Source organism: Bidens hawaiensis, unplaced genomic scaffold, assembly GCF_021521415.1.
Source record: "Bidens hawaiensis isolate Kalapana, Puna unplaced genomic scaffold, B.hawaiensis_p1.1 tig00003488_1, whole genome shotgun sequence".
Taxonomy (NCBI): Eukaryota; Viridiplantae; Streptophyta; class Magnoliopsida; order Asterales; family Asteraceae; genus Bidens; species Bidens hawaiensis.
Window position 1 is genome coordinate 2,478,108 of NW_027491195.1, and position 13,369 is coordinate 2,491,476.

The following is a 13,369-nucleotide window of genomic DNA, read 5'->3' on the forward strand; positions in this document are numbered from 1 at the left end:
TAAAATAATTGTTTTTTTATTCAAATAGTCATATGGCCGTTAAAGTGACCATTGAGGATGGATGAAACAGGATGGTGAGCGGTGACTGTAAATGTGAGCGGCGAGTTTTTTGTCTTTACCGCTGGGGTCGGGGCGGTGTTCCCTCATACCCCCACGAGGCACCGTTTTGTCCCGAGCCTCATTGCTACCACCCTAATGATGGGGAGGAGATGACACTGAATATAGAATTTTGTGGGGTGGGATTCTGAATGGTGGGATTTATCATAGAGAGTAGGAGCCAATCACTAAGTTTGGGAGAGGCATTTGCGTAAAGTCGAACGAAAATGTTTTAATCATGCTAAGATAAGATATCAAGTCTCTTGGTTATCTTGGTTTATCCCTCGGTTTAAGTCAAAATCAACTTCTTGGCTAGATTAGTGTAATTTTAATTTTATCTAGTTGTATTGTAATCATTCCTAGTTTTGGCCCTTTGTGAATAAAATTTTATCTTTCGGAAAAAAAAAACACTTTCTGCACATGATTGTTAATATTTCATCAATCCTGGCTGACATTTGTGCATGATCTAGCTTTTGTTTTTTGAATGGTAGTTGTAAATTTACTTATTGGTGTAGTTCATAAAATTATTTCCTAGCTACCAGATCGAACCCCAGAAGTGTAAAACGGATTATTGGGATGATGACAACCATCGGATAATCTCAATATTAAATCATGACCGTGTTAATTGGTCAAGTATGTCTAAAATGACATTTACAAAAAATATAGTTAAGGAGTGTCAATGTTGTACTTGTTAGCTGCTTTAATTTTAGGAGCCTACGTTTAGATGTTTTTCCCTATGTTTTTGGGATAATTACAGTCGTTGGATAGTTGTGGATTTGTTGTTAAGTTGTTTAGGTGTTGTTGCTAAATGACTAAATAGTAATGGTAAGCAGAAGAGTTTGTTTGTTGAATAAGACTAAGAGTAACACATTTAACTAATTTAATTAACACACACACACACACACACACACATATATATATATATATATATATATATATATATATATATATATATATATATTGCAGAAAAAATGCCTCCTAAACACAAGTATCTATCGGATAGTCAAAAACTTAAAAAGAGGAAACGTGCGGGAGAATTAACAAAGTCTCAAGTTGGGGATATATTTGAGTTTTTTTCAAAACGACCTCAAACTTCGAAGTGGTAAAGAAGAGCAAGAGCGGGTTTATGTTGATGAAGATGATGTGATTGATGTTGAAGCTAATGTTGATGGTAATGTCAATGTGAATGAAGATGATACTGGAGCGGATGTTCATGCGGATGAAGATGATACTGATTCGGATGCTCATGTGGATGAAGATGATATTGGTGTGGATGTTCATGTAGATAAAGACGATGTTGATTTGGATATTCATGTGGATAGATATGGAAGATGATGTTGATGCTAATATGGAAGTTGTTAATTTGGATGGAGCTAATATGAATACAAATATTGATATTTTTTATCCTAAAAATTGGGATACCCTTAATCCTTACATGATCAATATCTTGATTGAGAAATGTCCAAAACGAGATAAGACTATTCACAAGGGTCGGGTGAATTCAATTGGAAGACGGTTTTCTTCAAGCATGTATACTAGACGTCTATCTAATGGGGAGACTTATGATAGAGTGTGGCTAGTGTATTCGAAAGAGGTTGACAAGCTATTTTGTTTTTGTTGTAAACTTTTTAGAAAAGGGGCAACCGAAAGGTGGGCTGGATAGCGATGGTTTTACGAATTGGAAACACTCTTCCATTAGACTTAAAGATCATGAGCTTCGCATTAAGCATTTAAAGAATATGAAGCAATGGTTTGAAATGCGTAAAAGGTTGAAATGTAAGGAAACAATTGACAAAGTAGCATACGAACAATTCAAGAAAGAAAGAGATTATTGGAGAGAAGTTATTTTTAGGATTCTTAAACTTGTGAAATTTCTTGCTAAAATGGTTTAGCATTTCGGGGAAGTTGTATAAAAAAAGTAATGAAAACTTGGGATTGATTGAGATGTTGGAAGAGTTTGACCCAATTATAAAAGAGTATGTACGGCGTATTATGGATGATGAACTAAACGTACATTATCTTGGGCACAACATCCAAAACGAGTTAATAGGTTTGCTAACACATCAGATTAGATCAGAAATCATCGAGAAGATAAAGCAAGCAAAGTATTATTCTATCATCCTCGATTGCACTCCTGATATAAGTCACCAAGAACAAATGTCGATTATTGTGAGGTATGTCGATGTCAATTTAAACTATAATACGGTTGCTGTTGAGTTATCTTTTCTAGGTTTTCTTATTGTTGATGATACCACCAGTAAGGGACTTTTTGATGTTACACTTGAAGAATTAAAGTCTCTTGGCCTCAATGTCAATAATATGTGTGGTCAAGGCTATGATAATGGATCAAACATGAAAGGAAAACATTAAGGAGTTCAAAAGAGATTCTTAGATATAAATCCTAGAGCTTTTTATGCCGCATGTGGTTGTCATATTCTTAACCTTGTATTATGTGACATGGCTAATACTTGCACTAAATCTAGAGAATTCTTTGGTGTCATACAACGAATTATTCCGTCTTTGCTAATTCTACTAAGAGGTGGCCGATTTTAAAAGACAATGTTAAAGGATTGACTCTTAAGTCAATGTGTCCCACTCGTTGGGAAAGTCGTGTGGATAGTGTTAAACCGATTAGATTTCAACTTATGGATGTAAGAAAAGCTTTGCTTGAAGTTAGGGACATCGATACCGATACCGATACTAAAACTCAAAGCGATGCTCGTTCGCTATCAAAGAATGAAGTTTCTGAGTTTGAATTTTATATAGCAATTGTCATTTGATATGAAATATTAACAACGGTGAATTTCGTGAGCAAAAGATTGCAATCCAAGAATATGATTCTCGATGTTGCTGTTAAAGAATTTAAATGGTGAATTTCGTTTAGGTGTGTAATTTAGATTATTTTTGCTACAATATTTATGTTTTGTGTATTGAAATTACAATTATCATCGTATAATTTACTTTTATTTGAGTTATTGAATTTTATATTTTATTTAAGTCTTTAGGCCCGAATTTATACTCGTCTTCGGCCCAAATTTTGTAGCAATTTTCGGAGCCGGGCCTGGTTGGATCATCTCAAGCTTATAGACAAATTCCGAATGATCTGGATCTTCAAGCCCGGTGGTTGGCAAGCATTCATTTACCTATTTTTTCTGGTCTATTGTATGTTTCCGCCATTCAGCATATTTGTCCAAATTTTTAGTACATCCAAGTAGTTTGGGAGTTGGGACTTACATTAGTTAAGTCATCTAGAATGATAACTTCAAATATTTTTATCAAAAATGTGCTAAAAAAAAAAAACTAAAACGCCCTTCAAATTTACAGAAAAATTGGATGGTGTTATTCATCTAGACTAAAATGGTAAGTTTTTGGATCCACCTTATGTCACAAGCAAGATGTGAACTTTTTATTTAAATTGGCAAATTTTGCCAAACCACATATACGAAAATTGAACTCCACTCAATTGTATTAAAAATATCTTTGAATTATTACTAGGATAATGCCAAACTATCAATGGATGCATATACAACAAACAATTGAAAGCTTTATTCGAAATCTTTATTTCCAGGAGATTAAGCGAGAATCAAGGACTACCTTCTGAAGTGAATTTTAAAAATAAACTTTTCTATTACAATTTATTTCCGGTTGTGAAACATGATTAATTAAAGAATTTAAATATTTATGCTTCCATGTTTATATGAAGTAACTTCTCTTCTTATATTATCCCCACCCATTTCCTGAATTTAAATTTCTCTGTAAGTTTTCTAAATTAAAAATAAACAGGATATCGAGTGTGTGACAATTTTAATTATTGCAAAACTAAGATATAATAGGACTTTTAAGTATGTGACCACAAGTTTATCAGCAGCTTCTTGTAGTTTCAAGGCCAATTCTAGTCCCCAAACTGCCTCCTCCATTGCAGGTCGTTCACTCCCTTCCGCATGCACGCAACTACTTGCTACCTCTCCGAACTTCCTTAAACACCCTGGAGCAATCTCACCACTTAGTTTTGGATCACTGATTTTAAGTAGGTTACCCTTTCGATAGCAAGTCTTGCCCCATTCTGCCAAATTCACCTGCTCGTCTCTCACCCGTTGAACAATAGCAGGTCTTGCACACAACACCTCCCAAAGAACAACTCCAAATGAGTACACATCAGACTTCTCCGTCAGTTGTTTGGTCCGACAATATTCAGGATCAATATACCCGAAAGTACCCTTCACCAACGTGCTAACATGTGTTTTTGACGGATCTTTGGAGCCTAGCTTTGACAAACCAAAATCAGACACCTTAGCAATCAAGTTCTTATCTAGTAAGATATTTGTGAACTTGACATCCCGATGAATTATCACACGCTTTCCACCAGAGTGGAGGTAATGCAACCCTTTGGCAGCCCCAATCCTAATATCGAGACGTCTTTTCCATGACAAATGAGGTTTGTTCGTCTTGTAAAGATGTTCCCTAAGAGTCCCACTCGCCATATAATCATAGACGAGAACCATCTCTCCTTTATCTTCACAGTATCCGATCATGGACACAAGATGGACATGACGTAGTTGAGACAAAAATATTATTTCTGTTCGGAATTCACGAAAACCCTGGCTAGATGAAGGGTTTAGGCGTTTGATGGCTACCGCTTCTGTAGCGTTGTCTAAATACCTCTTGTACACCTTACCGAACCCTCCCCTGCCTATGACACAATTTTCATTAAATTGATTTGTAGCCGCGATAACTTCTTGTAGTGTAAAATGATGACAGCAATCTGATGGCAGTGTTGAATGGCTAGAAGTCGGACCCTGTGATGACTTACTGTTTGTGCTGCTATAGTGTTTTACTCGCGATTGTCTTCGAAATACTATAAGAATTAAAACAGACAGTTGCAAGACTAAACATCCTACTACACCTCCGATTATTGCGGCATATGGTGGAGTCTTCTTGTTTGCTTTTGTAGTAGAAACGGGGTTTGGCCGTGGGTGTTCAGGAACAATTTCAGGGTTTGGGCTTGAAAGATTACCGTTCATGCTCAGCTTGAAGACCTCAACCATTCAAATAAGCATCCAAGTATTCATTAGAGTGGTGATTTGGATGCACTGCAAGCCACAAATTTTGCTTTCCTCGGTTGCCACCAGTGTTGTTGACGAATACAATGTAATCCTTGAATATTGGATACCCGCTTCCTTTAGTCCAGAAGAATAGATCAACCTCCTTCTCAGCTGTTTGATTATTAATGATGATCGTAAAAACAACCTGGCCTTCGTCTGTGTATTGTGGTATAATGTTGCAAAAATGGAGGCGGAGCATGTAATAAAACCCGGAATCAACAGGAAGTATCCAAGTCAGATTGTACTTGTCAGACAGTTTGCCCATACTCCTTTGGGTTTGATAAACATCCTCAGGTGCGGTATAATTGGGCATTTGCGTTGTATACGTGATCCGATTTTTATAAAGAGGTGTCAGCCCAACTGCAGCTCCATATATGTAGTTATTATCTTGATCCCATGACCTGTACATGCCCGTATCATCTTGAACCGATATTTGTCCTCCACCCATGTTTAGCCTGTACATACTTTCCAGTGACGTGTCGTTTTTAATAATGGGTCCTGTATACTGGTTAACGTATTTGGGTATAGTAGCATTAAAATAGAGCTTTTCAGGCATTGACACGATTTCAATACCATTGATAAAGGCATATGAGTTGGGTGAGGGTGTAAAGGTAAGGCTTAGGAATTCTGTATCTTTTACATAGATCAGGAATTCTTTGACGACTTGTGCCCCTGTGCGGATATTTTGCAAAAATGATACGGTTAAAAAAGCGCTGAAGTTGGTTAAAAGAGAGTAGTCATTCGATGACACATCAAAGAAAGATTTTTCAGTGTTGAGGCCGGAGTAGGTGGCAGGGTAGAAATGTAAACGGAGGAATTTGGGGCCTTGGGAGACAGGAAAGGTATAGGTAAATGAAGAAGTGTTAAAAATTCGAGCGGTGGAGTAAGGGATCGAGGTGGTTGGGGGTGGATGAGAAGGAGGTGGTGGTGATGTTGGAAGGCACGAATTTGGAATATTCATCACCATCCCATCTCTGGTTGGAATTGGAGTTTAACGCGGTGGACGAACCACAGTTGAGGAAGAAGCGTTCAGTGGCTTTGTACGGTTGTGCGGTGGTGGTGGTGGTGGTGGGGAAGAGGAGCGCAAAAAGGAATGGGAAAATGTAGGCCAACATGATGGTTGAAGGTTGAATACGTGGAGAAGAGAATCTTGACCATTGTTCTTTTATATAATATAAATCGCATTTCTTATTTACGAGTAGACTTCAAAAGTCTTCGTGGTCCTTTGGGTTAGATAATAAGATGGAATTATGATTATATGTTCTGTAGTAGGAGTTGTACCATCAATAGTGACTTGCTTAACTTGTTATTTAGTGTGGAAACAGGGACTTGCTTTCAATACTGAACAGACAGGATGAAGAATCCATTTGTATTAGTCAATTTTGATATGATTACTAAAATTAATATGATAAATAAATAAAATACCCATTATTAAATTATAATTTTCACCCACTCACTAAAATAATGGGCTTGACCCATTTACTAAAAATATTGACTTTGATCCATTTATTAAAGTTGTTCATTCTGATTCATTCCTTATAATTTTCACCCACTCACTAAAATAATGGGCTTGACCCATTTACTAAAAATATTGACTTTGATCCATTTATTAAAGTTGCTCATTCCGATTCATTCCATAAAATAACAATTTCATTTGATTACTAAAAATTGTAATCTTGACCAATTTACAAAATGATAATCTTTACCTGTTTACACACAATACCTTGTATATGCACACATGCAAATTGAGCACTTTTAGAATAAATTTATTTTGGTTTATATTATATATCCCTTTACTAAGAGACTTTATTATATATTTCCCCAACAATTGAAAATAAATTACATATTTCCTCTTTTGTTATGAAATTACCAATTTGTCCTCTTTGATGTTATGTCCATGAAGACACATATTCATTTCAAAGGAAATTTCATAAAACTTATTCAAATAATTAATTTCTTCATCTTCAAAATATGGTTGATCCATCTTAAATTTTCAACACCACTAATGTTATCTTTGTTATAAAAGTATTCTAACTCGCCGTAGGAGGGAAATAGTGGTGGCAGGGGTCATTTCCGGCGGCGATGAAATGGCCGGAAACTCGTCGGAGATACGGGCTTGCCGTCGCCAACGCTAGTTTTGACCACCAACCGCTGCCCTTTTCTATTAGCGGTGGAAACCCGCCTGAAACGAACCGTCTCCGTCGCTTTGACCACCGTGAAGCAATGTTTGACCCTTGATGTTGTTTTTCAGATTTAGGGTTTGGGGTATGGTAGCAAGTCTGCAAATTTTGTTAACTATTTTGATGTGCAAATATGTATGTATGCATTTGATTAAAAAAATAAATAAGAAACTATTAATCTTTTAAAAAAATTAATTTCATTAAGGGTAAAAGTGTAATTCAATAAAGGATTTTTAATGAAATGGGTAAATATGTAATATATATGGTTTAGAAAGGGGAAATATGTAATTTGATTTTTAAGGTTGGGTATATACGTAATAAATGATTTTAGGAATGGGATATATGTAAGGGAAAATCTAATAGAATAGTAATCAACTTTTAAAAGTGTTCTAATTAGGTCACTGATGCATATTTTTTTCAAACCAGGTCACTAAATCTTCAAATCAAGTCTCACAAATTTTTGTGTGCGTCATGAAAGAAATGGATGATAAGATGTGGGTGTCGAAATTTGCAATATATGTAGTTAAATTTAAAAATTTTTAAAAAATGTTAATTATATTAAAATTTAAAAATAAAATTCACGTCGCCACTCAACGTCAACTTCAAAAAGAAGATAAAAAGATTTCCTATGTGAAACAAAAAAGAAATTGGCTAAAAAAACATGTTAAAACTTTTAATTTAATCAAACACGAAAGTTGAGTGATCTAATTGGAACACTTTTTAAAGTTGAATTACCTAATTGGAACACTTTTGAAAGTTGGTTACTATTCTATGAAGTTGCACCTGTATGTAAATGCCCTATTTATTTTTGTTTATGTGAGCTAAACTCGCGAACTTTTCAACTTTTTAGTTGATACTTTTTAGCATGTGTTCAGGTACTTTATCTAAGGTATACGTGGGATAGTAATCATAGGAGGATGCTTAAGGATAAAGGTGTATGCTGAACCGTTAGTTCAAGCTTATAAGCTAATGGGGTAGCTATAATAGAACTAATAGCAGCTTGCAGCAATGTCAGAGGATATAAAGTTTTGAAGTTACACTTTGACCTAGTTTTTAATCTTAGCATAATGCAGAATTAGTATAAAATAATGTATATCATTTTCATTCTGCCTCTCTGTGTATGGTACCAAACTGTCATCAAACAATCTAGCCTCATGGTAGGGTGTGATATAAAAGTATTGCCATATAAAGGCGTTCGTTTTAGAAACAAGGAGAGTAAGTCTTCACTATATAGAACCCTTTGAAATCACCGATCGTGTTTGACCAATTGTGTATCATTTAAATCTACCAAAGGAGTTAAGCAAGATGCACTATGTATTTCATAATTCTAATCTTAAAAAGTGTTTCGCATATGAGTCGCAATAAATAACGTTACAGGATGTACGGATTGATGAGAAAACACATATTTTAGAAAGACAGCTTGAAGTGAAGGAACAGTGATCAAAAAAGAAAAGTTAAATTAAGGTTAAGTGGGAATCCCTTATTTTTTTAGCGATCTCGAGGAAGAGATTGTTCTAAAGATTGGGAAGATGTAACACCTTGTATATAAAATATATATGAGTGTATGTATGGATTTTTGAAATTTCGATTGTGTTTCAGGTTGATTTTTGGGCTTTTATAAGTTAATTAAGGAGCCAATTCTGCCAATTCTAAAAGTTTAAAGTGCAAGGGCTAAAGATGTAATTTCTAAACATTTGGTTTGGCGAACTGTCATAACTCGTTTAATGTGCAACCGAGATATTTTTGTGAAATAACTTCTGACAAATCGTCTAATGGTTCATATGGCCAGACTAATGCTAGACCAGATTTTGTCAATTTTTTGCGTGTCTCCTTTTAACACGACACCCTCTCCTCACTCACTCCCACTTCGATTTGTACGCAAAAGACACTCTACATCTGTCACAGGGCTCATATAACTCATCCTCATTGAGCTCCATATGCAATTCCATGGTGTTCTTGGAGTTTTCTAGGTGGTCTTGATAAAGTTTTGAAGTATGCCACTTATTCAAGCTTGTTCAATAGTTTGATTTTGATTCTTTATTTCTAAGTAATTTGTGTTGGTCAACTATTCAAATTTGGAGTTTTTCATCCATAGATTGGGGATTATTAGCTTGTTCTTGTAAAGAGCTTCAACCTAGACTTCGTTTTCTTAAGATTTATGGTTTGGAATTAAGTTTAATGTCACAGATCATTAATTTTCAAGTTGTGTTGGTGATTTAAGAAGCTTGTCATTGTTATTCTTGTGTTAGGCTGCAAGATTAGATAATTTCATGTTTCATTGGTGAATTTATGCGTTTGACATGTTTAGTTGAAAAACCGACACTGGGTTTTTTATATGCAAAAATTGGTACGCATTTTCAAAGAAGTTTTCACCTAAATTGTGGTTGAAATAGTTTTACAAGGTTGGAATTCAGCTATGGAAACAAGATTGTGGATTTGTAAAAATCAAATTTGACAGGAGACAGAATCGTCTAATGGTTTAGACGTCACGTCTAAAGCAGTTTGGTCAATCGAGTACTTGAAATTTTGGAGATGACATGACCCTTTCATACTATGCGAGCCTTATAAGGATTTCAAATCCTTAATACTGACCCATCTAAACATTAAAAAGAAAAAATTATTTGATTCCCGGTTTAAATCGGTATTTATTAAAAAAAAAACTAACAGTGTTATTTTCTAGTAAACCGTCTAAAAATACTGGACTCTATAAATATCTGTCGCGTTACCAAAATCCGGTTTAACTGGTTCAACCGGCCGGCACGTACCGATTTTTAACACAAACTTCTTATATTACAACTTATTTTAGTTTGCGAATAATTTGCGTACTTTAACTAAGTAAGTTTATGCTAATTTGTGAACGATGAATGTCCATTGGAAGACTATCATTGTCGAATAATTTGAGCAATGTATAGCCTTTTATTGTGAATGATGAATGTACAACATATGATTCCTTTAGTAGCGTCACGCCCAATAATAGTTATTACTAATTACAAAAACTGTCGTTCTAAAAAAAGAACTAGTTTCTAAACATATTACTTAAACCCATTTGGTAGTTCCTCATTTTTTGACATTGTGTCACGACCATCCATTTTCTCAGTTACTTCTTGTAGCTCCAATGCGAACTCTAGTCCCCAAACTACCTCCTCCATTGCTGGTCGTTCATTCCCTTCCGCATGCACGCAACTACTTGCTACCTCTCCGAACTTTCTTAAACACCCGGGTGCAATCTCACCGCTTAGTTTTGGATCAATGATTTCAGCTAGTGTTCCCTTTTGGAAGCAAGTCTTGCCCCAATTTGCCAAACTCACTTGCTCGTCGCTCACATGTTGAACAATAGCAGGTCTTGCACATAACACCTCAAAAAGAACCACTCCAAAAGAGTACACATCAGACTTCTCCGTCAGTTGTTTGGTCCGGCAATATTCAGGATCGATATACCCAAAACTACCTTTCACCATTGTGCTAACATGTGTTTTGGACGGATCTTTGGAGCCTAGCTTCGACAACCCAAAATCCGACACTTTGGCAACCCAGTTCTCATCCAGTAAGATATTTGTGGACTTAACATCCCGATGAATTATTGCACGCTTTCCACAAGTGTGGAGATAATGCAATCCTTTGGCTGCCCCAATGCAAATATCGAGACGCCTTTTCCATGACAAAGTAGGTTTGTTTGTCTTGTAGAGATGCTCCTGTAGAGTCCCATTTGCCATGTAATCATACACAAGTACCATCTCTCTATTGTCTTCACAGTATCCGATCATCGACACCAGATGTACATGACGTAGCTTAGACAGCAATCCTATCTCTGTCCGAAATTCATGAAAACCCTGGCTGGATGACGGGTTGAGGCGTTTGATTGCTACGGTGGTTGTAGCGTTATCCACGTGCCCTTTATACACCTTACCAAACCCTCCACTGCCAATGATAAAGCTGTCATTAAATTCACTGGTAGCAATTCGGACTTCTTGTAGTGTAAAACGTCTGCAGCGATCTGATGGAAGTGCTGCATCGCTAGAAGTTTGACCCCATGACGGCTGATAGCAGGTGCTACTATAGGGATTGACTCGTCGTTTTCGCCGTAAAACAATAAGAAGTAAAACAGACAACAAGATTAAACATCCAGCAACAAATCCAATTATTTTGCCATATGGCGGAATCTTCTTGTTCCCTTTTACGACAGACGTGGGGCTTGGTTGTGGGAGCTTGGGACTAAGTTTCGGGTTGGGGCTTGAAAGATTATCATTCATGCTCAACTTGAAGACTTCCAAGCCATTCAAAAAAGCATCATTATATCTAGATAACTTGGAATTAGGATGCATTGCAAGCCACAGATCTTGCTTGCTTCGATGGCCATCGATATCGTTGACAAACACAATGTAATCCTTGAACACAGGATACCCGCTACCTAGAGTCCAATAGAAAACATCGGCTTCGCTCTCAGCAGTTTGATTATTAATGAAAATTCTGAAATCCACGTAATCTTTCCCTGTGTATTGTGGTATAATGTTGCAAAAATGGAGGCGGAGCACGTAATAGAAGCCAGAATCAACAGGAAGTATCCAAGTCAAATTGTACCTTTTAGCCATGTTGTCCATACCCCTCTGGGTTTGATAAACTAGCTCTGGTGCGGTATAATTCGGTGTCGCCATGGTATACATGATGGGGTTAGAATAAACATGAGTCAACCCAACCGCCGCTCCATATATGTAGCTATTATCTTGATACCATGTCCGGTACATGCCAGTATCGTCGTTACCTGATACCTCTCCCCCACCCATGTTTAGCCTGTAAATATTTTCAAGCGCGGTGTGGTTATCAATAAAGGGTCCAGTAAGAATATTAACATATTTAGGAGTCTTAGCATTGAAATACAGATTTTCAGGCATTGAAACAATTTCAATACCATTGATGAATGCATATGAGTTGGGTGAGGGAGTGAAGGTAACGTTTAGGATATGTGTATCTTTTACATAGATGAGGAATTCTTTGACAAAGTGAGGAACAGGGGGACCGTTGACTCTGGTGTTTGCTAGATAGGAGGCAGCTTGGAAAGCACTAAAGTTGGTTAAAAGAGAGTAGCCATTGGACGATACTGAGAAGAAAGACTGGTTTGCGTTGAGGTTGGCGTAGGTGGCTGGATAGAAATGTAAACGCACGAATTTGGGCCCACTAGAGACCGGAAAGGTGTAGGTGAACGTAGACGTGTTAAAGATTCGAGCGGTGGAGTAAGGGATTTTGGGTACTGAAGGATCTAGGTGGTATGGTTTGGATGGAAATGAAATGGTGGTGATGTTTGAGGGTACAAATTCAGAATGGTAATCACCGTCCCATTTGCGGTCAGAAGTTGTGGTGGAGGATGAGCCGCAGTCGAGGAGGAAGTAATCGGTTGGTTTATATGGTTTGGCTGTTACGATTGTCATGGTAGTGAAGATGAGCCAAGAAAATAGTTGTATTTTGAAGGGGAACATAGTGTGGTTGATAACTTGATATCTTAGCTTGGCTTGTATATTTGAAGAAGAGTACCTATTACTGGTTTTATATAAATGATATGAGCAAACATTCTTCCTTATGGGTTGCAGCTCAGCATGCACTGGAGTATTAACAGAATGATACTGATATGTTGTGTTGAAAAGTCATGTGTTGTGTTCTTTCATATTTATGGTTATTATAGCCTAGACTTATAAACGCGGTCTAGTATTTAATTGATCGAACATAGGGGACATGAAACATCAACTTCAAACTTGACTTTTCTTTTTCAAGGTAAACGGATGATATTATATAGTTTTATCAAAATATATAAATAAAGAAATAAACTAACAGAAAGTTGTAGGCATTAAGCAACCAAAGGACAACTCCCCAAGGGTAGACCAACCTGAAAGGTGTTAGCGGAAGCCGTTATCATCATCAACATTGTTATTGAACTCATGTTGTTCGTGCCCTTACTAAGTTTGTCCCACTATGTTTTCTAAATGTTTTAATAAGGCAACA

The 13,369-nt window shown here is 36.5% G+C and overlaps 1 protein-coding gene and 2 pseudogenes across 1 annotated transcript; 1 reads left to right on the forward strand and 2 right to left on the reverse strand.

Annotated features, from left to right (window-relative positions):
- Positions 1–2,088: 2,088 nt before the first annotated feature.
- Positions 2,089–2,466, forward strand: LOC143623557 (uncharacterized). Its single transcript, XM_077094436.1, has one exon. It carries the CDS (start codon positions 2,089–2,091, stop codon positions 2,464–2,466), a length of 378 nt encoding a protein of 125 aa, XP_076950551.1.
- A 1,394-nt stretch (positions 2,467–3,860) lies between these two features.
- LOC143623559 (receptor-like protein kinase FERONIA pseudogene) lies at positions 3,861–6,346 on the reverse strand (annotated as a pseudogene).
- A 4,064-nt stretch (positions 6,347–10,410) lies between these two features.
- On the reverse strand, positions 10,411–12,978 carry LOC143623560 (receptor-like protein kinase FERONIA pseudogene; annotated as a pseudogene).
- Between the last annotated feature and the right edge of the window lie 391 nt (positions 12,979–13,369).